The sequence below is a fragment of the Ovis aries genome, chromosome 2, assembly GCF_016772045.2.
Source record: "Ovis aries strain OAR_USU_Benz2616 breed Rambouillet chromosome 2, ARS-UI_Ramb_v3.0, whole genome shotgun sequence".
NCBI lineage: Eukaryota > Metazoa > Chordata > Mammalia > Artiodactyla > Bovidae > Ovis > Ovis aries.
The window spans coordinates 118,657,368-118,683,422 of NC_056055.1; the positions used below are offsets into that span (position 1 = coordinate 118,657,368).

Consider the following 26,055-nt stretch of genomic DNA (forward strand, 5'->3'; position numbering starts at 1 on the left):
TATAAACTATCCCAGTAAGTTTGAACACTTAGTTGAAATGGACAAATTCTCAGAAAAAAATGTGACTTATCTAAAGTGACTCGAGAAGTAACACTAACCTAATAGCCCTATAATCTACTTTTTAAATGATCAAAAGGAAATATCCAGCATTTCTTTCAAGTATGAGATGTTGAAATTGTTCCACTCAAGCTGAGAGTTCGGAACAAAGCATTATAACTACTAGTAGTATGTTCAGGCGGAGAAGGCAATGGCACCCCACTCCAGTACTCCTGCCTGGAAAATCCCATGGACGGAGGGGCTTGGCGGGCTCCTGCAGCCCGGCAGGCTCCTCCATCCATGGGATTGCTAAGAGTCAGACACGACTGTGCGACTTCACTTTTTCTTTTCACTTTCATGCACTGGAGAAGGAAATGGCAACCCACTCCAGTGTTCTTGCCTGGAGAATCCCAGGGATGGGGGAGCCTGGTGGGCTGCCGTCTATGGGGTCGCACAGAGTCAGACACGACTGAAGCAGCTTAGCAGCAGCAATATGTTCAGGTCTACCAGGTTCCCTGATTTGACGATCCCCCTCTCTCAAAAGTAAAACTGCTGGGCTTCTCTGACACCCTCAGCCTTGCTTCTCAACATTCCGGTGGCAGCTGACCTAAACCGGGCACCCCCATGTACTCCATGGGCCAGGCTCCTTGTTTCTGCAATCTGCTTAGCACTCCCGTTTCCATTACACCTACAACCTGCCCACTGACTCCACCTTCTGCTCTTTCCCTCCGTCCTGTCTGCGTGCCAGAGCTCTTCGGCGAGAAGTCGCTATGGGCTGACAGACATTCTCCGTAATGCCTACTTGTCTGTGTGCTTCTCTCTCTGAATATCACAAGCCCTTCCATTCTCCGCGGCCTTGCTATTCTCAACTTCGGTTTCCCTCTCTCTACCCATTTACTGCTTTGAAAGATTTGATGCACTCTGCTGACCTAGTTTACCACACACTCTACCAACACACCTGCGCAGAGGGAACTCTGCCTGCCTGGACCTCTTGGTAATCCTGCTCTTGGGTTTGTCCCTTAGCATCTGCCCCCACCAGTCACTAGCGTGGTTCTAGGCCTCAGCTTCTTGCATTATTGTGTTCACTGTCTGACTCCTCTCACCAGGCCACACCTAGCCATGTCCTAAGACCATCACTGATTCTCTAGCTTTAAAAAAAGTGACTATAACAACGATTCATTCTAAAATTTTCTACAGTAAAATGTAATGAATTATAAATTTTACAAGTATACTGGGAAACAAGTATAAAATGCATATAAAATGAGAATTTTATGTACTCGTGAGTTGAAAATTATTTTTCTGGTATAGATAACTTCCTGATGTTCATCTACTTGTGACCTACTTATATGTCTTCAAAGATTAAAAGCATAGTGTCCACAGAGTTTGTAATACTATACACAGGGTCAGAAATACCACCAAAAGTGGACTAAGAATAAGTCATATTTTTCCTTATTTAGAAATTGAGGACAAACTAGTAACCTTCTTTAGTCTTAGGAATTTAGAAAAACTCAAGTCTCTCTCTCATTTTAAACAGTCAAAAAAAAAAAGTGAAATTATCACAATACCTAAACGGTACACTTGATGGTAGCTTCTTTAATTCCCTCAGAATTTCATAATTTCTACCAAACTCTTGGATGGTTACTAGTTTGAAGAAAGTGCTCTGATGCACAAACTTCTATCCTAAAATATATTATCGGACCAGATTCACACACTTGACTTACAAATAATAAGTGGTCTAAGTTTCGTTTCAAAAACACAGGCCGCATTTTCCAAAGCTACACCCCCACATCTCCGCCTACTAGCGTTCATTTTGATCGTTTCCTTCTTTTGGGAAACCCACAACGGTCTCGTTACTTAAATACCACCTGCGCCTATTTATTCAAAGAAGCAAAGCGCCCCTTCGGAAAAGTGAAGTGTGAAATAATTCATTTTGGATTTTTTAAAAGCAGGTTAGGAATTTTTTGAGTGAGATTGATAGGGTTTATCAAAGTCATCTCTTTAACATACTTTTGCTTTAATAAAAATACCAGTCCTTGACTGTGTTTCATCTGCCATATTTAAAAACTGTATGAAAGCTAGATTAAAGCATGAACCCGAGACTGCCAACATGTCTCACCCTTTGTTCCCTATCATAGTAGCCTTCAGTAGACTCCTCTACATGGGGTCACAGGCAATGAGAGTGTCAAAGTGTAGCTGAATTATAACGCTGCTTGTATTTTCTCCATCTGTCCACAAGTTCTTGCGAATTCATTATTGTATGCCAACAATACACAATTACACAAGGACATGCCCAAAGGAGATCAAATCAGAGTCCCTGAGACTTAATTCTGCTAACCAATTCTTTCATATTAAGCATCAGCAGACATTCACATCTACAATAATTTAAAAATATCAGATGGTGAAACTGCTGAAAAGAAGATTAATATATAAAAATCGGCCAGTGATAGTAATTTAAAAAGGAAACAATTTCATTTACAAATATATCCCCTTCATAGCTTACATATTCATGTATCCATACAAGCAAAATAAATGTAAGTGTTTATAATACAAACATTTAATACACACACATATAATACACAGTATTTGACCCAACAAGAAATGTTCAAAACTCTGAATAAAGAACTAAAAAAGTACATTAGAACATAGAAGAGCTAACTAAATGCACATACTACGTTACTCTATGGGAGTTTTCATTATTGTAAATGTATCATTTTCCCCCCAATTAATCTATACCTTTAGGGCATTTCTAATCAAACACCAACAGAAATTTTGGGAAAATTTGACAAATACACTAAAAATTTCATTTGAGCAGGAGAAATGTGTAAGATTACCTAAAAAAAAGAAGCTACAAAAGAATCCTCTGAAGGGGCACTTGCCTTTCCATATATAAGATATACAGTAGCTGAAGTAACTTTATACCAGAGAAGGAACAGAGAATTAGATACGTGAAATGACACAGGACAAGATCAATGGCTATCACTATACAGAATTACATTTCCACATGGCAACCAGTCTAAAAGGTCAAAGGACAAGTGATAATCTGGAAAAATATTTACAGTCTAAGACAAAAAGTTAATATACTTACAATATAAGAAGTTTTTACCAATATTTCAAAGGTAAGACAACTCCAACATTAAAACAAAGGATATGACTATAAAATTGGATGTCTATTTACCATAAGAAAAGATGCTCTTCCTCAACAATGGAAGTTACTTTGAGCAATGAAAGTTTTTCTTAGACTGACGAAAATTAAAAATGACAAAAGCAATATTAGCAACAGTGTGGAAAAATGGACACTTGCATATAATGATGAAGAAAATATAAACTGTTCTAGCTTTTTTAGAAGGCAATTAAGCACTATCTACTAAAATATTAAACCTACATATTCTTTGGGCCCATAATTTTACATGTGGGAATCTATTCCATAGGAAAACATGTACAAATCTGTAAAGGTGTATGTGTAGCATATTCAAGTCTCACCACATATAAAATTTTTTAAAAATGAAAACACATTAAGTGACATCAAAAAGTGAATGGTTAAGATAACAGCACATTCACACTGTGAAATATAATTAACCCATAAACGAATACAGCAGTTCTATATGTAACTGCCTAAAAATATATCTAATGGTATGCTGTACTTTGAGTATATTATTAAGTTTTTTTAAAAAGAATTTGGATAAGAGTGTGCAAAATATGACCCCACATTTGAATATGTAAAGAAAAGTAGCTGGATGTTTACAGATTCAATTACTTCACATCTTTCTGTAGTAACTGAATACTTTTTCAGTGAGTATATACTATTTTTTGTGTTTAAGTACAAGTCTGTGGGGAATGATCTTATGTTTCTAACATGAAATACTGCATTCAATTGAACATTTTTTCCCAAGGAGAATTTCTCTCTTTCGTCTAATGGATAAATGGCTATAAATTTTAGCTATCAAACAGCTTTGGTTTAAAAAAGGTAATTTTTTTTTGCTATACAAGAATTTATTTTTTTAATTTTTTTTAATTTTTATTTTGACTTTATTTTACTTTACAATACTGTAAAAAAGGTAATTTTGAAATGCACTTATTTTTCAAGCATTTATTGAGTACATTAGATTCTGAAGATATAAAAATTAATGAGATATAATTTCTGCCTTGAAGAATCCCAAAGTATACTATGAGGGACAGACCAATATATTAAAAAGTACAATAAAGTGTTGAAGCTACTGTGAGAGAAGCATGTACAGGGATAAAAATGGAAAGGAAAGGTCATTCTCCTTAGGGGAAAACACGCTATAAAAGACAAGCTCATGCTTGAGTCTTAGATGACGTGCTGGCCAGACAGACAAGAAAAAGGGAGCAAATGTAAAAGAAATATACATACATGTATTCTTCTACTTAAGCAAAATATTTCTAGATAAAACGCTACAAAAATAAAATGAGGATTTTTAATATCAAACATCACACCAAAACAATATTCAAAGCTACAATAATTCTTCTAACATTCATCTAATATCATTTTGTTTCCTATGCTAGCTGAAAATCACTTTAAGTTCTGGTTATTTTTTACAACTTTTTTTCCTAAAAAGTCTACAACAATGATTTTTAAGTTAGATTTTAAATTTCATTTTTAATTCTTAATTAAAAGACAAACTGCCTTCTAAATGCAGACTTTATGCTTTCCCTGGGGCTTCTCTGGTGGCTCAGAGGGTAAAGCGTCTGCCTGCAATGCAGGGGACCTGGGTTCAGTCCCTGGGTCGGGAAGATATCCTGGAGAAGGAAATGGCAACCCACTCCAGTATTCTTGCCTGGAGAATCCCATGGACAGAGGAGCCTGGTGGGCTACAGTCCATGGGGTCGCAAAGAGTCGGACATGACCGAGCGACTTAAACTGATAATATGCTGATATTATTATGCTTTCACTACTTAAACTGATATTATTCTAAGAGTCACTCTACACTATAATTTTCAAGTTAAACATGTTTGAATTCAACACAGAAATACCTTAACACAATCAATATGGTCCATTTTCACCAAAGAGTTATATTTTGCTGAGCCTAAACGTCTTTAATCCAGGGAGTGTATTATCTCTGCTGTAAACTATTGCCAAGCTAATTTCTTTAAGAGACATGCACACCACATACACAGAAAGAAAAATGCGGGCTCTTTTACCTCGTGAAGTGTGAGGTGCTTCCCATCCTTCCTCTTCGAGTCAAATCTGCCATATATTGCACTGTATTTTCGGATTTCCTCTTCTTTGTGTGGATCGTCATCACTCATCTCAAAGATGTGGCCAATCATCTTGGCCAACTTCTTGTTGGTTTTCAGCAGCTCTTTCACTTCGTTCGAGTCACTTTTTGGCAGCGTGGGGGCCATCCGCTCCACACACTCGGCTACGGAGAGTGCAGCGGCAGCATCCAGCACCTCGCTGCTCTCTTTAGGGGAAGCCGGGGAGCCCAGGTCTGCTGGGGAGAGGCTGTGCTCGCTCTCGGTGCTGTGGTGGCCCTGCCAGAGCCGGGAGTCGCCGATAGCCTGCAGCGCTAAGCTCCCTGCCACGTCTGACTTCCCCGGCCCCAAGCTCTGCACACACGTGGTGGCAGCACACTTGGGGATTTTCAAATGAGGTTCTCGGGAACCGCTGTTCCTTTCATAGCTGCTGCAGGATATTCCCAGCCATGTTGGTGAGCCCTCTGGTAACTTATAGATGGGTATGCTACTGACAGGCAGAGACGTCAGTGGCTGATTGAAAAGGCCAGGGTTCGTAACCCAGTCTCTCAACGCCTTCTGCAGCCTTCTGACATGCAGGGGCTTGCTAGCCATGCCCACGAGCGCCATGATCTCCAAGAACTCCTCCTCTCCAGCTTCACAGAGTTGCTGGACGTCATCACCACCTTGCTGGATAAAGGCATCAAAATAAGAAAGCAGGTTGGCTTTTTGTAATATTCTATACAGCTGCAACTCCCCCAGGGTCCTGGGTAAGGCTGCGGCCATCACTGTGGATGGGCTTAACCTGCAAAAAGAAGAGAGGAAACGCTCACCACACTTGCTAAAAAACTTCTTAAGCCTCTTGGTCGGACACTACAGGGTTTAAGATTGCAGAATGGAAGAACAGAAAACAAGGAGCATTTGCACAGCAGCTGACTGTTAAGGAAGCACGCTCTCTATGCTGTGTGTGTGTGTGTGTGCGTGCGTGCGTGTGTGTGTGTGTGTGTGTGTAGCAACTGACTTAAGGAAGCGCGCTCTCTATGCTGTGTGTGCGTGTGTGTGTGTGTGTGTGCACTCAGGCGTGTCTGACTCTTGGCGACCCACGGACTGTAGCTGCCAGGCTCCTCTGTCCATGGGATTTTCCAGGCAAGAATACTGGAGTGGTTTGCCATTTCCTACTCCAGGGGATCTTTCTGACCCAGGGATCGAACCTGAGTCTCTTGTGTCTCCTGCATTGGCAGCTGAATTCTTTACCACTGATACCATCTGGGAAGCCTCTCTCTATCTTTAAGTTACCTTACTCTCCTAACAATCATAATGATCAACAGTCAGTAACAGTTTCCATTTTAAAGGAAAAAAATATAGAGGCTCAAAGATCAGTAACCTGCCTGAGATCTCACAGGTAGCTAAGCAGGTCTAGGGACTTAAGCCAAACATGGCTCACAGGGCTCTGAATGCTGTATTTTTGAGCTTTCGCTTTGCTGCTTCCATGGAGTGCACACAGAGGAGAAGCGAAGGGAAATAAACTTCTGAAGGAGGTAAGTACACTCTGCTACCACGCGTGCTCTGAACACTTGTCAGACAGTATGATAAACAGGCACTTAACATTATGTCTCCTCCTCACAACAGCCCTGTGAGATAGGTATAGTTAGTTCCTATCTTATAAAGAAGAAGTAGTAAGATCAGTCTGGCAGGCAGATGAGTGATTTCAGTATGAACTAGAATAAGTAAGATACAAGGTGGTATATTTAGGAGCAGAGAAAAAAGAGGCAGGAAAAATTCAGACAAATGAATGGCAAGACTTGGTGATCACTTAGGTCTAAGTGATGAAAGAGAGGAAACGGTTACCATCTTTTAGAAACACTTCTGGTGGTTCTAGACAGAGACTAATAGGTGACTATGGGATTACCTATGCCAGAGTCTAGAGCTGCAACAGGTATCAGGGATACAGAAAATTAGGGATGCTGGAGTTCTCTTTCAGACACACGGCACTTGAGAATGTGGGACAAGGCATAATGCTGAAGCAGAGCGGTCCTGCTTGCAAAATTACAGCATGGAACCCAAGTGTGTCTCAGGGTTCAAGAGAGAGGACGAAGCCAGTGGGTGTGGAAGAGCCCAAGACAGAGCCAAGGAAGTTATACTTCTAGAGCCTAAGGAAGGCAGAGAAGTCTCCCTTTCAAGAGACAGAACAAGACCCAGCAAAGCACTTCTTGACCTCTTAGCAGTTTTACTTAAAAGTCATTCACAGTTGCCTGGAGACCTCCCACATACATAGAGAAGCTGGCCAAGTACTTCCGTTTTAGAGAAACAAACTTGTAATCAACGCACCTTTAGGATTAAAAGGCTCCTCCAGCCCTCTACAGCAAAAATTATAGAAAGCCAGAAGAATACACACACTGGAAGAAGATACAAGCACACTCGCAACTCAGGAAAGCCAGGAGCGATTGTTAACTGGGAGATTCGGCAAGCTGTGGAACACTGGGAACGGCCCTGAAGGCCGGATCAACAGATCTGGGGCTTCTGCTTTACATCACGGGCCAGGCTGCTACACAAAACTCCAGTCCCAGTCATCCCATCCAAGGAGAATGCACTTCCCGACCACCTTAAGGACTGACTCCTGGGAAACCAACTCCTGGAACCCGTGTCATCCACAATCTGCTCTCATCAACTTCTGACCTCCGCAAATTTTATGGCTCTTTGTTAAGTCATGACCTGATGACTTCCCAAGGTATATATTAAAAAAAAAAAATTCAATTTGGGCCCACTAAACGTCTGCTGACAGCCAGAAGTCACTTGGGGGAGCTTCTGAAAAATGTAATTCCCTAGGCTTGCATCTCAGAAGACTCTTGTGATTTGGCAAACCTGGCAAACTACACTGGAAGATCCCCAGGTAGTGTACCCCTTGGGCACCACAGACTCTTACAGCTTTTGAGACCACCTTTGGGTTCATGTCACGTTAGTTCTCTGGATAAACACATTTCTGCACCTTCTGAATCATTCATAAGAGGATTTGTTTTGTCCTCCCACATAAAAGAGAGACTTCTGAGGGAGAGAATTTATCATCCAGCTGGACACTAACCCATAAAAACAAGCTCTGGGGAGTTACAGATGCAAGTTCAAGTCTATATTGAACAACATTATACCAAATAGAAGGGTTTCTAGAAAGCCTATGAGATAGAGGGAGGGGTCTCGCTCAGCCGTGTCCGACTCTTTGCGACTGCATGGGCTGTAGCCTACATGGACAGGCTCCTCTGTCCATGGGATTTTCCAGGCAACAGTCCTGGAGTGGGTTGCCATTTCCTTCTCCAGGGGATCTTCCCAACCCTGGGATCGAACCCAGGTCTCCCGCACCGTAGACAAACGCTTTACCGTCTGAGCCACCAGGGAAGTCATGAGATAGAGGGAAGGAAACCCATTTTCCCTTCTTACACTTAATGCAGTAATTCCACAAGCTTTCAACTCCAGAGTATACACGCACAACAATATTTATCAGTTCAGTCGCTTGGTCGTGTCTGACTCCTTGTAACCTCATGAAGTGCAGCATGCCAGGCCTCCCTGTCCACTACCAACTCCCAGAGTTCACCCAAACCCATGTCCATCGAGTCAGTGATGCCATCCAGCCATCTCATCCTCGGTCATCCCCTTCTCCTCCTGCCCCCAATCCCTCCCAGCATCAGAGTCTTTTCCAATGAGTCAACTCTTCGCATGAGGTGGCCAAAGTACTGGAGTTTCAGCTTTAGCATCTGTCCTTCCAATGAACACCCAGGACTGATCTCCTTCAGAATGGACTAGTTGGATCTCCTTGAAGTCCAAGGGACCCTCAAGAGTCTTCTCCAACACCACAATTAAAAAGCATCAGTTCTTTGGCGCTCAGCTTTCTTCACAGTCCACCTCTCACATCCATACATGACTACTGGAAAACCATAGCCTTGACTAGACAGAGCTTTGTTGGCAAAGTAATGTCTCTGCTTTTGAATATGCTATCTAGGTTGGTCATAACTTTCCTTCCAAGGAATAAGGGTCTTTTAATTTCATGGCTGCAATCACCATCTGCAGTGATTTTGGAGCCCAGAAAAATAAAGTGTAACACTATTTCCACTGTTTCCCCATCTATTTCTCATGAAGTGATGGGACCAGATACCATGATCGTAGTTTTCTGAATGTTGAGCTTTAAGCCATGTTGAGCTGGCTTCCCTGGTGGCTCAGACAGTAAAGCGTCTGCCTGCAATGCAGGAGACCTGGGTTTGATTCCTGGGTCAGGAAGACCCCCTGGAAAAGGAAATGGCAATCCACTCTAGCACTCTTGCCTGGAAAATCCCACGGACGGAGGAGCCTGATAGGCTACAGTCCATGGGGTCGCAAAGAGTCGGACACGACTGAGCAACTTCACTTTCACTTTAAGCCACACACACACATAAATATGTATGTATGCACATACACATGTGAAAAAAGCTTGTGAAAGCTTTTTTGTAAGAGGGCTGTAACCTTGCAAGATTCATGGTGTCATCAATGACCTCACCATCTATACTCCCCCAAATTATGGAGTGAACTAAAAATTACCTGAGAAAATCTAGAACAGAGTTTTTGAATCTTTTTAAGAGCGATTAAAAGAATATATCATGGACAAATATAAAAGAGAAATTTAAGAAAAAGAGAGCTCAAAACACAAACTTAGGCTTTATTCTTCTGAGATAGGCAATGGTTTTAGAAAATATTAATTTTCAATTTTTATCCTTTCTCATCTTTACCCAGAAAAAAAAAGGAACCCCCCCTCCCCTAGTTTCCTAAGAGAAAGCTCTTATGTTCCAGTAAGAAAGTAGTTACCATTATAACATCTCCACAAGGACTGACAAGACCAAGTGTACGTTTCCAAAGTCAAGACACCAGATGAAAGATAAACAAGCAAACTATTTAGAGTCCCAGGAGACTTGCTAAAGGCCCACACTCACTGCTGGGAAAGGAGTTTTCTCCCTAAGCTTTTCCCTTTAAGAGCGCGTTTCAGTTTCTCATAAAGCCTGTTGTGATCATTTAAACACCCACCACTTCATACATTAACTTAATCTGATTTAAAAGAAAATTTTTATAAGACAAGGTTTTCTGTTTTTACAAATTCTGTGTCTATTCACGCTTCAACATGAAGGTCAAATAAATCAAATGAAAGCTGCAGCTCTCCAATCGGAAGTGAATTCAGAAGGATTCTAATGCAATGCAACATAACATAGGCAGCTAACAGCATAGCAAGTCTACTCAGCTGAAAACCCCAGTTACCTGGCCTTTGCAAGAGATGCTGGAACAACCATGCTGGGTCTGACCTTTTTATGAATTCCACAATTAAGAGAAATCAGTTATCCATTTTTACTGCATTCAAAAGCTAAACCAAAGGCCTGCTGCCTATATACAGCAAACCTCCACTTGCACCAGCTTAAATGTTCTTCAGTCCAGTTAGTCTCAAAGGTAGAGGAATAAAACAGTGGATTCATTTAAGGCCATTTGTTGTTGTTTGCTATTCAGTGATCTATTTTAAATGGTAATAATTTGTTCCAGAACCTTTTAATGACAAGCTCACTTTGGCTCCTTCTGGGATAGGATCAGTCATCTGCCAAGATTTAAACTATGCTAAGTGAAGTAAGGAGCTGGTTTGGCTCCAAAAACTTTGCTGGTCAACTCCTGCTTTGTCCTTGAACCATAACACAGAACTTGGTATAAATATTGGAAACAAAATTTCTCTTTCTCCAAGCTGGGATGTGGGGATTTAGGGTAAGACAGAGGTCTTTAATGGTCACAAGGAAAAAAGAAAAACCATTCCTTCAAACCTGCCTCAATCTAGTCCAAGAAGCTTCAGCCTGCCTTCTGTCCCAGCTCCTCCACCAAAGCTCCCAAGTAACTAGTGAGTGATCGCCAGCTTTTCTCTTTAACCTCTCTGCAGTTTGACATCACTCTTTGAAACACCCTTCACCTGACTTTTTACCACGTTATGCTGCCTTCCCTTACTCTAACTGCAGGAATTCTCCGAATTTTTGTATTAGATCCCATTTCTACTCTCTTCCAATATTCTCTCCTGATGATCTCCGTCCACTCCTAGGCTTCAATGTTACCTATAGCAGAATGACCTCCAAACCTGTATCTGTAGCTTGGACCAGTGGTTCACGGAGTCACTGCCAATTGCTCTCAAATCCAAACGCACACCAAACACTGACTTACACATATACATCTACTGTGCAAAGTGAAAAAAAAAAAAAAACAACTTTGTGATTTAATAACATCTCACTCTCTTTTAATAGTGTGATTAAATTCAAGTTGTCATTGTAAGTATTCTCTATTGATAAAACACTAAAAGCAAAATTAATGAGTACTTGCTTTTTTTTTTTTTTTAATTTACGAAGTGGTCTTCAAACCTGAAGACTTTGAGAACCCAAACTGTCTTTCTGATAATTCAGCATTTCACATGGAGGCTGTCAAACTTCTCAGATCTGGTAAGCTCAAAAGCAAGTATGCGCTATCATTTTCCTCCCTTTGTCCAGATTCCCAAATCCTCTCTTCCCAACTCTCACTACTCTTTCAGTTTTCTGGATTAATAAAAGGATTTGATTTTTTAAAAAATTTTATTGTGATACAGTTAATGTATAATATTATACAAAAGATTCAGGTGTACAATGTAACGATTCACAATTTTTTAGAAATGATTCACAATTTTTAAAGGTCATTTCTTTTTTGGGCTTCCCTTGTGGCTCAGCTGATAAAGCATCTGCCCGCAATGCAGGAAGACCCCCTGGAGAAAGGATAGGCTACCCGCTCCAGTATTCATGGGCTTCCCTGGGGGCTCAGACAGTAAAGAATCTGCTGGCAATGCAGGAGACATGGGTTTGATCCCTTCCAGGGTTGGGAAGACCCCTGGAGGAGGGCATGGCAACCCACTCCAGTACTCTTGCCTGGAGAATCCCATGGACAGAGGAGCCTGGCGGGTTGCAGTCCACGGGGTGGCAAAGAGCTGGACACGACTAAGCACAGCAGGGCATTTCTTTCATAGTCACTATAAAATATCGGCTCTATCTCCTGTGCTGCACAACACATCCTTGCAGCTTCTTTATTTTATACACAGTAGTCTGCACCTCTTAATCCCTTACTCCTATCTTGCCCGTCCGTTTTTCCCTTTTCCAGGTGGTAACCACTAGTTTGTTCTATATTTGTGAGTCTCTTTCTTTTCTGTTATATTCACTAGATTTGTAAAACTCCACATGTAAGTGATATTATATAGTATTAGTCATTCTCTGCCTCAACACCATCCAGTTCTATCCATGTTGTTGCAAATGGCAGAATTTCCTTTTTATGGCCGAATAATATTCCAGTGTGTGTGTATCATCTTTACCCCCTCATGCTTTTGTTTTCCTCTTCCTTCTTCAAATCGACATGTCCTTAGGCCCCATCACCAACCTTTTTCTCTGCCTCAAAAGCACCTAATTCTGGTTTTCCCCTTGCTTTCTCACCCCAACTTTGAAAACAGCCTCCTCACCTTCAAAATATGCCATAATGAAATGTCGACTTCATCATCCTGAAGTACAGATGTGGCTCTTTACTCACTTATGCAAATTTCCTTACTGGATGGAGGAAAAAATCCAAACAACTTATACAGGTACCCTAGACCTATCCATCTGCCTCTGTAGTCCTTAACCTTCCCTGATGCTTGTGCCAAACACTGGACTTGGCTCCAGCGGTTCTTCACAGTTAAGAACCAGGAGACAGAGAAGTAAGCTCACACTCAAACACTATGCTAAATATTAAACATAGGGAGCCATGGAACAGAGAAGTGCACTTACATGGCTCTGTAGAACAGATTCCCTCAGGCTTTAAGCTCCCTGATGGCAGGAGAAGCTCATGGTTTAGCAGTAAGAACCCGCCTGCCAATCAACGCAGGAGAGGTGGGTTTGGTCCTTGGGTCAGGAAGATCCCCTGCAGGAGGGCATGACAACCCGCTCCAGTATTCTTGCCTTGGACAGAGGAGCCTGGAGGGCTAGTTCATAGGGTTGCAAAGTCTGACACGAATGAAGTAACTCAGCAAGCAAGATGTAGGGACTAGAGTCTCATTCAGCTTTTATCCCTCTCTAATCTAAGTATTCAAAGAGGAATAACATCTCTGTTAAAAGCTTCTGTGGAATGAAACCCAATATTTGAGTCAGACTCTTGATTGCAGCCTCCTTTTACGTATCAGGGCTTCCCCAGTAGCTCATCTGGTAAAGAATTTGCCTGCAATGCAGGAGACCCCGGTTTGATTCCTGGGTCTGGAAGATCCGCTGGAGGACGGATAGGCTCCCCACTCCAGTGTTCCTGGGCCTCCCTTGTGGCTCAGCTGGTAAAGAATCCGCCTATAATGCAGGAGACCTGGATTCGCCCCTGGGTTGGGAATATACCCTGGAGAAGGGAAAGGCTACCCACTCCAGTATTCTGGCCTGGACAATTCCATGGACTGTACAGTCCATGGGGTCGCAAAGAGTCGGACACGACTGAGGGACTTTCACTTTGTATTCCAAAAGGGATCCCCTCTGTGCTAACTGGTGTCCAATCTAGTAAGAGCCCATCCTGCTACTTCACCTACCATCTTTCTCGTTCCCTCATCCTCAGGACTTCCCCTTTCTTTAGTTACATGCTGGATCCCCATAAGATGGCCAGATGAGCTCCCTTTACTAGAATACATCATTAGCCGAGCCCCAACAGCAGCATTTTAAGAAATCAGTTTCAATTATGAGAGATCCTAGGTCTTTTCCCTCTTGATTTCTATGAATTAAAATGTCACCTCCAGATAACAAATATCAATCTTACTAATGATCATTAGATTCAAGTGGATTCACAAACACCCTCTTCATGATGCAGGAAACATACAAATGTATATACACACTTCTGTGAAGTCTACAGCATTCCAAAGAAGAGACTCTTCCAGTAGCGGGTAGAAACCAAGGGCAAAATTCTAGTAAAATCTGACTTATGCAGAGGACTATCAATTCCTGCCTCCCAACACAGCCTGAAAGTTTCACTGTGAAATTATCTAAGTTGTCACCAATCTCTTCCAGACTTCTAAAAAAAAAAAAAAGTGAAAATATTTGGGAAGAGTTAGCTCATGAGTCATTTACAGATTAAGGTGAATTAGTTCCACTTGATTGTTTTTCTCTAACACCTAGATGAGATCGGGTACACACTAAGGGAATGAAAGGTAGAGACAGGAAATGGCAAGGAAGGAAATAGGAAATCTGAAGCACGTGGCTATATTTAAAACCTCTCAGGTATAGCCAGCTTTGGGAGAATGTAGCCTGAAGGTACGGTTTCTGTGGTTGCTCGGATGCCAAACAATCTGCCTGCAATGCAGGAGACGAAGGTTTGATTTCTGGAAGACCCCCTGGAGAAGCGAATGGCTACCCACTCCAGTATTCTTGCCTGAAGAATTCCATGGACGGAGGAGCCTGGCGGGCTATAGTCCGCAGGGTCGCAAAGAGTTGGACATGACTGAGTGACTAACCACACACAGCCTGACGGTACAGGAGTCTGGGGAGAGGGTGCAATGGGTACTTTGCAGGTTGAGATTGAAAAGACAAGCCAGGATCTGGATGACCCTTAAGCCTAGAAGTGAATTATTCAAATTCTATTTTCCTAATCCCAGAACTCAACCTAAAATAATTAAGTGTGGCTTAGTTACATCATGGGTTATTTAAGATTGCAGGGTGGTCCAGGTACTAACTCCTATGTATGCATTTCAAGTATCAAAGGATTTAACCAGGCATATTTATTATTAAGCATTCAGGAACATATCTTAAGGCAAGATATTTTTGAGAAACCAACATAATACTGTAAAGCAATTATCCTCCAGTTAAAAATAAACATTTTTTTAAAAAGCCAAAAAAAAAAAGATATTTTTGGATCTTATTACTGTAATATCTATGAATTAAACATATATCTTCTAATACATTAGCAATAATTTAGCAAACTTAAAATGTTCTCGCCTGATTTTTTTTTTCTGAACTCTGAATGAAGCTGGAAAATATTTCGTATAAATCTCTTAAAATTTTAATTATCAAGGTGTAAGCTTAAATTTATCAGTATTAGGAAAATCAGATTTATTTTTTGCAATTAAATAATAAGTATGCCTTAACTGTGAGAACAACAGGTAAACACTAGTACTTCATACAATATGACTGGAAATTCTTCAATCAAGTAACAGTCAAGTTAGTCACCAAACATTAAGTGCCATCTGAGCATGCGGTGTGCACACAGTACATATAAAATTTTATTTATTTCAGAAATTCCTCTTTAAAAATTATTAAATTAACATACACTACAACTTAAGATGCAACTCTCTAAATACAATGTATTGATAAATGACAAACTATTTGAAAGCTTAATGATATATTTTAGGTGTGAGAATTCTGACAAGGATTACTATTTTTTCCCCAACATCAACTTCTCTAACATCAACTTCCCACTTGTTCCATTGTTCAGTTTAAGAGAGTATATTCTACTATTGTACTAGTTATTGAAAATGTCAGATCAAAAGGCAAATTTGCATTTAATATAATAACTGTACTATTCTTCATTCTACTAAAAGGAATGAACGAAACAGTTAAAACTAAATCCAAAGCACAGGGGCTAGGAACCTTATATTAAGCTTAGGTGGGCACCATTTATTCCTTATTGTTTTCAATAAATTTTACAAAATATGCATACAAAGACGATTATACGAACGAAGATCTTAACCTGTTCAAAAAGTATTATAAAATGGTCATTTCCGTGGAAGTAACATAAAATATATCATACTTCTGTGGTATCCAGAATACAGCTTCACATTTAAGGGTATATTTTACAAAGCTTTTATTCCCAATAATGTACATGCATAGCATCAACAAAAACAATTAGACTTATAATGGACCAGGCGAAGCCCAAGTATTAGGACAGAGTCTAGGCTAACAGACACAAAAGCCTGACATACTTCTGTTGCCATGCAACCATTTTTTACTTTAAATATTTAAAGTTCATGCAATAAATTCTTCAAAGGTCTCTGCCACTTTGTCATACACTATGATTTTTTTCTTTCAAAACAGCCATGGTACAAATCCCCAAAATCCTTCATAATAAGCCAATATGCTCTTAAAATGTGATTAAAAGAAAATACCTAATGCTTTAACTGATTCTCCAAATAACACGGAGAATGGAAATATATTCATTTTCTACAGGGAAATGGATGTTTCTAGTCAACAAAAAAGGAAAAATTTTCATTAATTTAACCGAGATTATTTAATTTTGTTAATTCTCAAACAAGGAAAGATATATTCACTGGATATAGCAAATTACTTATTAGCTATATAAGCTCACTAAATTTCCTTGTATCGGCTACAGTATTCCTAAGGATTTCCCTCACGTTCGCTACATCCATAATTAGCAGGAAGAATGAAATCAAAATCTACAATGCCTCAATGTTTTTATTATTATCACTGATTTACTCACACATAATAGGAAATCACCAGAGGCAAGGAAAACAAAATTTTCCTAATACCAGGCTGACATTTTAACTTTTGTGCAAGCTGCTAAAAATAATAAAATTAAAACGAGAAACCTTCCACTGGTTCTTTGGTATTTTCTTTCATGACCTGATTTCCCAATAACTTTAATACCCAAACAGAAATAAAGTAGGCTGACCTTGCAGATATATATAAACTCTCAAGGGAAGCCTGCTGCTCACTCAGTCGTGCCCAACCCTTTGTGACCCCATGGACTGTAGCCACCAGGATCCTCTGTCCGTGGGATTCTGGAGGCAAGAATACTGGAGTGGGTTGCCATTTCCTTCTCCAAAGAGAATCCTAACATGCACAATAATACCTACAAGGAGAACATAATTCTTAAAACTTAACGAAAAGATAGTATTAAATGTTTCAAGTACTGGAAAATGGAGGAAAAGGATACCCCTGAATCTAAGAGACACTTTCACTGGCCCTTAGGCTGGACTAGAAGCAGCTTTTTAAGGTCTTCTGGAAAACATCAGCTCCCATCCAAAACAGAGAAAGCAAATCCTATGCATCTTTTCTCCCACTATTCCTTCTTAAAACCCACACATAAATTCCGACATGTCATAATCTGGTATGGTTCACAGGGAAATTTTTCAAAAAAGTGAAAATCAAAGAAGGTATTTCATTATGCGCACACTTCTCCAACGAAACAGCCTAGCATTTCCTACGTGACTAATCTTTTTAAAATTCTGTTTCACTGTTCCTATGCAATCTAATATTATCTATTAAAACTGCCAAAATATTTTTAAACAAGATCTGAGGATTTCCCTCTCAGCTCTGATCTTTGCACTCCTTAAGTTTGCAGACATGTCACTGGCAAACCAATTGGTAGTGACAGGTTACTCCAAACCAACTCTTTCTGAAGGAAATTTCAAATTGACAGCTACCCCCAAATTTTCCCTGCCTCCCGAATCTCTCTGAGTGAGTGAGGAATTAAGTATATGCAAGTCAAGGATTTCTCCTAATCACCTGCTGCAAAACTTGGTCTGCAGAACCTATAGATGCATATTCCAATTCAATTACCCTTTCGCCCAAGATCTTACAAAATTTAGGCTCACTCGAAGTGTCTTTTCACATCTTGAGCCTTGTGAACCGCGAAGTTGCAGTCCCAAAGCATTTGACTGCACTCGCAACGTTTCTCCATAAATAAGGTCACAGACTTCTGCATCCAAGGCTTGTATGTCCCACATGTGTTGGCAAATTCCATACTCGGCCTTAGCGAGCACAAATGAGTCTCTCGCTTCCATCTCACCTCGGCGCCAAGTTTCTGTAAGCCACTTTCAAGCAAAACTCTCCTTCCGCCTTTAAAAAGAAAACGACTACATTCCGAAAGAGAGGATACTCAGGACGAAAATTAAGACTCTAAAGTAAACAAACCAACAAAAAGACTCTGCCTCTGCGGAAAGAGGCTGCAAAACTCCGGGGCCGGCGCGCGCTCCCACCGCGCGCAACCCACGAGCGCTGCGCTCCGCGCCGCGCGCGACGGCCCAAGCCGGGTCGGAAAAGTGGACGCCGCACCCCGGCTTTCTGGGAGCGGAACGCACAGGTCGGCCCCGCGGCCCGGCTCGCCCTCTTCTCGCTGCCCCTGCGCACCGATTCTCTCCGGGAATCGTCCACAAGAGCCCGAGGCCGCCCTCTCCTTCCGGCGGCGGCCGCGCCGGGCCCGCGGCCCTGGACGCCCGCCCCCCAAGTGCCGGCGCAGCCCGGAGACCCCGCCGCCCCAAGCTGGCCCGAGCACCGAGGCATCTGGCACTTGGCGGACAGCGAGTCGGTACGTACTCGGCCAGCTGCTGCAGCGGTCTTGGCGCGCTCTCCCCAGAGGACGCCTCAGCGCCAGCTCCGAAGTGGCGGCCCCCGGCTCGGTCTCCTCGGTCGGCTGCGGCGGCCGGGACGCCCCCGCTCCCATCGAGGGGGGGAAGGGAAGGTGGTGGGCGCGCTCTCCCTACTCCCCCCCTCCAGCTCGGGCCCGCGGCTCCTTCCCGCCCGCCAGCCCCGACGGCACTCGCTCGGCCGCGGCGGCGGCGGCGGCTCCTCCCGACTCGGGCGCGCGGGCGGCTGAGGCGGCGGCACCTCCCCCGCCGCGCCCTCCCCCCTGCTCCCCGCCCCGCCCCGCCCCTCGCGCGCGGCACCCCCTCCCCCGCCCGCCTCCGCCGCCTCCGCCCCCCGCGCGCTGTCACGCCGGGAGATTCCGCTCTTGCTACATGCGCCGCTCCGGCTCCCGCCCACGCGCGGCCGAGTGACGCAGATACCGGCGTGGGCCGCCGCGGGGCGGGGGCGGGGGCGGCGGCCGCCGGGGCCCGGGCTCGGCCTCTTCCCGCCGCCCCCGCCCCGCGGAACCCGGAGGGCGGCCCATTCACGCGGCAGCTGGGAGGAACCAAAAGGGCGCCTGGGAGGGGGCGGCTCCCGCGAGCCCGGCGGGGGGAAGGGGCGGGAAGGAAGAAGGCGGGGGCGGCGGGCAGGAGAGAGGGGAGGCTTGCCAGCTGCCGGGTGCACTGGGAAGGTTTGCAATTTAAAAAAAAATTGTTTAATGTGTGAGGTTCCCAATATAGTATTTCAAAGAGCACGCCCCGCCAAATCCAACATCCCCCGGGAGGCTGACTTTAGAAAAAATAGCACGCTTGCCCACTGATCTGGGCGCCTGGCTCGCCCCGCCTCCGCCGGCCCGAGGCCGGGGGCCAGGTGCCGCCTCCACCCCCACCTCCGGGTCGGCGGGCCCCCGGGTCCTGCGGGAAGTTGGCTGCGGCCGCGAAGCCGGGGGCGACGGGGGAGGGCTGGCAGGTGCGCGGGGCTGGAAGAGAAACTGGCAGTCCTTGTGAATCTCTGCTTCGCCCATCTTGCCCCCTCCCCACCACCGACCTGGCATAGGAAAGTGGGAAGGAATGGGAACGCACGGATCCGAAGTGCGGCTTTGACAACTGTCTGGCTTGCTGGGTAGCTTCATTCCAACCTTGTCAACCCTCCTGAAAACCTACGTGTTATTTCACTGGTTAATATTTTCTATTTCCATGGTGTAAAAATCTGACGGCGCTAGAACAGCCCTGGGATGTGTTAAAATTGAGCTCCCAGGGCACGCTGTAGAATTTTTTAATTTGGTTTGCGTGAACTTTTTCTAACCAAAGAAAAGTATTAAAACACCTCCAAAAATGTACTTAAACTGTTGCCAAAAAATTCGGAAATTTGTTTTAGAATCTATTTTTTCTTTCTTTGCAAAAATGGGAAAAGGGAAGAATTCCTCGAATTTTAAGATTGTGTTATTGAAGGCTAGAGAGCGTTTAGTAAATATAAAACTACTGTAAATACAGGTAAAATTACGTTTTCATGTTCATATACAAACTCGGTTTTATAGGAGGCCATTCCCACATCCTGGCTGGCCTCCCAGAGTGTGCCTACTTTGCTGACGGCTATACAAGGCATTCTTTGAGATGGGAAATTCTTCATACCACATCTTTATGTTGCAGCAATGGATGGGCTGATAACACTGAAAGAAAAAGACCTTATTAAAGTACTGAACCTTTTTCTTTTTGCAAAAGCTTGTTGGAGGAAGGAGTAATGTCACAATGGAATATATATATAATTAAATCTCCTGTATTAGTGGAAGGTTCTGTCAGGAATAGTTGTGTTACTGTATCATATGAATAAGCATGCTTCCTTGAATTTTTCTTCAATTGAAGAATCACTACTGGAAGTGTGTTTTAGCCTCATTGTCTCAGATTTGCAGTTTTGGACCCTGTTCTAAAGAGAAAATTAACATGGGTTGTAATAAAAACAACTTCTTGGAAAGATACAGGTAAAGATATAGGTTAAATTTGTTCAGTTTTCAAATGAACAAATGAAATCTGCATGATTATTTTCTTCCAGTTCCCCTCTGGAATCTTGGTGTTTTGCACACATTACTGGTTCTGAACAGCTAAGGAAAAATAATTTACGTACGTAAAGGTGTACAATCAGTGATTCATCAGTCATGAAATGAGTAGTCTTACCTGAACTGTTGAGCCTCCCAGTAGAATTGTTTCCAGAGTTGGAAGAAATGACATGAAATCCTCTTCCCAAACTTGTAACTCTGGCCAACACAGAATACAATGCTGAAAAGGAAATGTGTCAGGGCAGATGCATTTTCTTCTAACTTGTAACTGGTTATTTCTACAGTTAAACATGGAAGTCTCTCCTTGTTTGTTTTCTGAGCACATTTAGATAGTATGTTCTTCCCACATTAAGAATGGCATTTTTGGCCCACTTTGCATTGCTTTAAACACCCATGATGCTGAGGGAAATGGTGGGAGGAAGGAAAATGAAGAAAAGAAAATATTTTAAGCTTTTAGCATCCAATTCTGTATGTCTGTATGACAACACTGTAGTTAATATGGCTGTTCAAAAACAGAGTTGAGACATTCACCTGTATCTGAGACAGCTCAGATAAAGAAGCATTGATCTAAATAAATTCACCTCCTTACCATTTTCTTTGCTAGGGCCACCTTGACATCTCCCTCACAAAACACAGTCTCCTCCCATGCCCAGGCCCTGGTAGTTTGTTAAGGAAAAGCATTCCATCCCGTAAGGTAATAATTCTGGTTTCGTATTATTCTATATTCCATTCTATTCTGTAAGTATGTTTTACACATCTGTTGAATTCAGTAAATGTATGTTTAATAGGATCTTACAAAGTGATTATTAGGATGATGAATGCATTTGCAAAAATAAGGAATTTTTGGACAAAAAAAAATTTTCTGCATTGTGAAACTAAAGTTTTGGATAAAAAATGATGTAGAAAGTTGGTAGTGGTTCGGACATTAGAATGAAAACTTCCCTGGAAGAGCATTACTCAGTGACTTTTAGAAAGATTCCTTTAAAATGCTTCAGTGATTCAAAACAACAGAACAAATGATTTTAGATGTTCCTAGAGGAAAGAAGGAATAACATGGCTTATGACCAGTAAGGTCTGAGATTCTGTATAATTTCATCCTCTTTTTCTTCTGCGGTTGCCTGAGAACAATTACACTGTTGTTTAGTTGCTCAGTCATGTCCGACTCTTTTGCAACCACATGGACTGTAGCCCACCAGGCTCCTCTGTCCATGGGATTTCCCAGGCGGGAATACTGGAATGGGTTGCCATTTTCTTCTCCAGGGGATCTTCCTGACCCAGAGGTCAAACCCTCAACTCATGCACTGCAGGCAGATTCTTTACCTCTCAGCCCCCAGGGAAGCCCAGAACCATTTCATACCTAACTAATCTTCTACTCTATGTGGTGGTGGCCCTACAGTTAACTTGAGTTGTGTGTAATATTCATATTATCAGAAGTATAATTTAAATTTCCCTTATTTTGCAATGTGAAATTTAAAGTTTTGGATGTGTATGTTGATTAAATTGGTGTTTTTAGTGTGTAGAGGTTTGAATGTTTTAAGATATATGAAGATTATAAACAAGTTTTTTCAGTTCAGTTCAGTCGCTCAGTCGTGTCCGACTCTTTGTGACCCCATGAATCTCAGCACGTCAGGCCTCCCTGTCTGTCCATCACCAACTCCCGGAGTTCACTCAGACTCACGTCCATCGAGTCGGTGATGCCATCCAGACATCTCATCCTCTATCGTCCCCTTCTCTTCGTGCCCCCAATCCCTCCCAACATCAGGGTCTTTTCCAATGAGTCAACTCTTTGCATGAGGTGGCCAAAATACTGGCATTTCAGCTTTAGCATCATTCCTTCTAAAGAACACCCAGGGCTGATCTCCTTTAGAATGGACTGGTTGGATCTCCTTTTTAAAGGTATGCTAATACATAACTGATTATTTCAAGAGTCATGAGTTTAAAGACACTTGCTCTTCTTAAAAATAAATCTTCATTACAGGATTTTAAGATGTAAATAGAATTTACATTCTATAGAATGTAATATAGAATTTTAAGATGTAAAGGACTGTGAAGTTCACCTAGTTCAACCACCTTTGTACATTCAAAATATTTTCAAATAATTTTCAGAAATTCAACATACAAGTAGTTTAGTTTCTAATAAGTTGGTTATTTTGAACTCATATTGCAATTCTTGTTGGAAAAGAAAAGAAAATTGTAGATTCCCAGGATGGGCTCTAAGTCCTTATAGAATGCAAATGAAAACATCCAATTACAGACTTAGTGGGGAGCCAAGTAGGATCTTAGAAGTCATCTAATCCAATTGACTTCTACAGATAAAGGACATTTATGCTATACACTGCTGATATAAAGAGCAGAAAAATACTAATATATTAGGCAGTAGATACAACCAAATATGTAATTGAGTAATTCTGGTTTTATTAACTCTGCTCCAATATAAAAATTAAAAAAGAAAAAACTTGTATTCAGGGACAATAGTCCTCACATCTTACAAATAAAGAATTTTGGAATATGAGAGGGAAAAAGCATTAAATGTTAATAAAAGCTAAAAGTTTGTCTTTAAGACAGAGATAATGTAAATGGAAACTTTTGAAAAGCTATCTACTGAGAATCTACGGACATTTTATAGGGCTTAGTGCCCTGTTTTTCTTCCTCCTCCTTCCTCTCTGGTAGCATCCTCTCTTTTCTTCCCACCTTTTCCCCATTTTCCGGCTTCCCGGTGGCCTAGCTGGTAAAGAATCTGGCTGCAATGTGGGAGACTTGGGTTCAGTCCCTGGGTGGGGAGGATCCCCTGGAGAAGGAAATGGCTCCCCACTCCAGTATTCTTGCCTGGAGAGTTCCATGGACAGAGGAGCCTGGCAGACAGACTACAGTCCATGGGGTCGGAAAGAGATGGCCACAACTGAGCGACTAACACTTCTTCCCCCTTTTTCTGGCCTTCATTGTGTAGGCCCTGTATAGTTAACTGTTCCATGACGCTGTTTCAGGCCTCGTCACACTACCTACTGTCCACTCATTCCTGGCTGTTGCAGACTGAGTGTTTGTGTCCTTACCATATTCATGTATGGAAATGCCATCCTCCAGAGTGATGCTATTAGAAGGTGAGCCACGGGGAGATGACTAGGTCACAGGGGTGAGGCCCTCGTAAATGGGATTAGTGTTCTTATAAACAAGACTGCCGAGTGCTCTCTTGATCCTTCCATTATGTGAGGGCATAGTGAGAAGACAACCATATACGAACCAGGAAGTGGCCCAGTCACCACACACAGAGTCATCTGCCAGTGTCTTGATCCTGTATTTCCCAGATTCCAGACTGGAAGAAATAAATGTTTTTTAAGCCATCATATCTATGGTACTTGGTGGTGTAGCAGCCTGAATGGACTAAGGCACTGGCCGTTAATAACTCTCAGCTAACTACACAAGGCATAGTGGAGAGTAGGTAAAAAAAAATCCTCTGCTCAGCCTCTGAAATTGATTTAGACCATCTTCCATTTGCACACTTCATTCTTGCTCTTGTTCCTCACAGTCCCGTGTTTGGCTTTTACTCTTCTCCACCCAGTGTGCTGAGATCGACAGCAAGTCTGTGCCCACTGTCCCACCTTGTCTCTGCGCTCGTCCAGTCAGGTCTACGCCGTGCAGGTAAACGACCCGCCGTTCAAGTCCCCCTTTTAAAGCATCCGCCATGAGAGTGGATGGAAGATTTTGTTTGTTCCCTTAACAAAGGTGTATGGCTCGTGAACCAAGACGTGCAGTAAAGGAATAGGAAAAGAGCACGTAAAGAAAGAGAACTTTCTTGAAGCAAATGGGCAAGCGTTGAAAGAAAGTGGGAGGAGATGAGACAAAAAGAAGGTAAGTGCAATTGTGAGACGTTAACTAAAGGGGACATAACCCTTGGAAGAAGTGAAAAACCAAGGAAAAAGTACCCAAATCCATAACTCGCCTGAAGGCGAAAAAGAAGAGACGGAAAAGGAATCACCCCAACATAAATTCCTCTGCGCTCACCGCTAAGGTGTGCTCTCGACCTGGGATGGATGGCGGTGATGGATGGAGTACTGGGCATAGATCTGCAGGAAGACGGGGCAGAGAAAGAGCCGGTGTCCTGCTCTCTTGACTTGCAGGGTTCATCTCTGCAAGGTTCCTTCCCTTTAAGTTGGATTAGAAGAGGTGGTGAACGTATCAGACACAAGTGTGTATCAGGTAGAAGTGCATATCGGGAAAAGGAAAGAAAAGCAGAATGGGTTCCAAAAGCACCCTCTGCGCCAAGTGCTTTCACTACACTGTGGTTCAGATATGAGGAAATCGAGCGTGTTAATATTAATAAGTTGGGCTAATTGTCACAACAAATTACTCAACACTGCCTTCTAGGAGCAGACGCTTGGAAAGGACAACGCATGTATTGTACAATAAGAGACTTGGAACTATTGACAGAAAAGTAAATCATGTTCACATACAATTGCCAAGTTACAGTTTGAATTTTATTGTTATCTTACTGGGATTTATACATCATGACTCATCTGCCTGCCCAGGATTGGCAGTAGTATATGGGAGTCAAGAATGTTAAAGACCTTTACTTCTTAATAATAGAAACTAGCGCGGCTTTTGTTTTTTTCATCTTGTAACAACAGTCTCTACTAGCGACGGAGTGTGAGTTTTTTCTGACCATAAATATATTTCTTAAATAAAATTTTCCAAATACTTCTGGTATTGGTAAATTTAGGAGTTCTTATGTAAATTGCTGGTCAAAAGTTAAACCAACATTAGAAGAGGAACTTGGCAAATTGAGCCAAGAGTGTCAAAGTATTCATACAAGTAGACCCTACAGGTTCATTTCTAGGGTATTATCCAAGTTTATAAGCATTTAAGAAGATATTTATCACAACTTTATTTACAAAATTGAAAAACCAGGACACTGGAGATGATGAATTGATTATAGTACATCAATGTGATGGAATACATTTAATTAATATTTAATAACCTTGGGAAACGATCATGATACAATAGTAGCAGTCAAAATAGGACCAAACTGAATGAACTATCATCACTCTAGCTAAATATGAAAGGAAATTTACCAAATCTTAGCAGCAGTTATCTCTAGATGACGGTATTATAGACCATTTTTTATCCTTCTTTTAATCAAAACCTTCAACAATAAACATGCATTAACTTTAAGAATCAGAGGGAACATTGCAATGTTATTTATCTAAAAAGATCTTGCTTCGAAAGCAGTTTACAATGAAATAAAAATGAAAACAAAATTCTATGTGTATCTATTTGAAAAGAGCACAAAAATCAGGAACTTATTCAGTGAACATGTATGTATGGAACACTTCGTATGATATTAGTTATCGTGTGTGTGTGTGTGTGTGTGTGTGTGTGTGTATGGGTATGGTGGTTTAGTCGCTAAGCTGTGCCCAACTCTTGTGA

General features: G+C 42.1%; 1 protein-coding gene across 7 annotated transcripts in view; it reads right to left on the bottom strand.

Annotated features, from left to right (window-relative positions):
- Window positions 1-18,829, bottom strand: part of NAB1 (NGFI-A binding protein 1) — a 51,668-nt gene extending 32,839 nt beyond the window's left edge. For 4 of the 7 annotated variants that reach the window (XM_042243612.2, XM_042243611.2, XM_042243610.2 and 1 more), the window contains exons 1-2: window positions 17,831-18,431; window positions 5,197-6,034 (exon numbers count right to left, since the gene is read on the bottom strand). In XM_042243612.2, the coding sequence (XP_042099546.1) occupies window positions 5,197-6,034; window positions 17,831-17,979 (987 nt within the window). In that variant the 5' untranslated portion in view covers window positions 17,980-18,431. Of the gene's footprint in view, window positions 1-5,196; window positions 6,035-17,830; window positions 18,432-18,551 lie in introns of those variants that run through there. The other 3 variants (XM_060411083.1, XM_060411082.1, XM_015093319.4) reach the window with 1 other exon arrangement.
- Window positions 18,830-26,055: the final 7,226 nt, after the last annotated feature.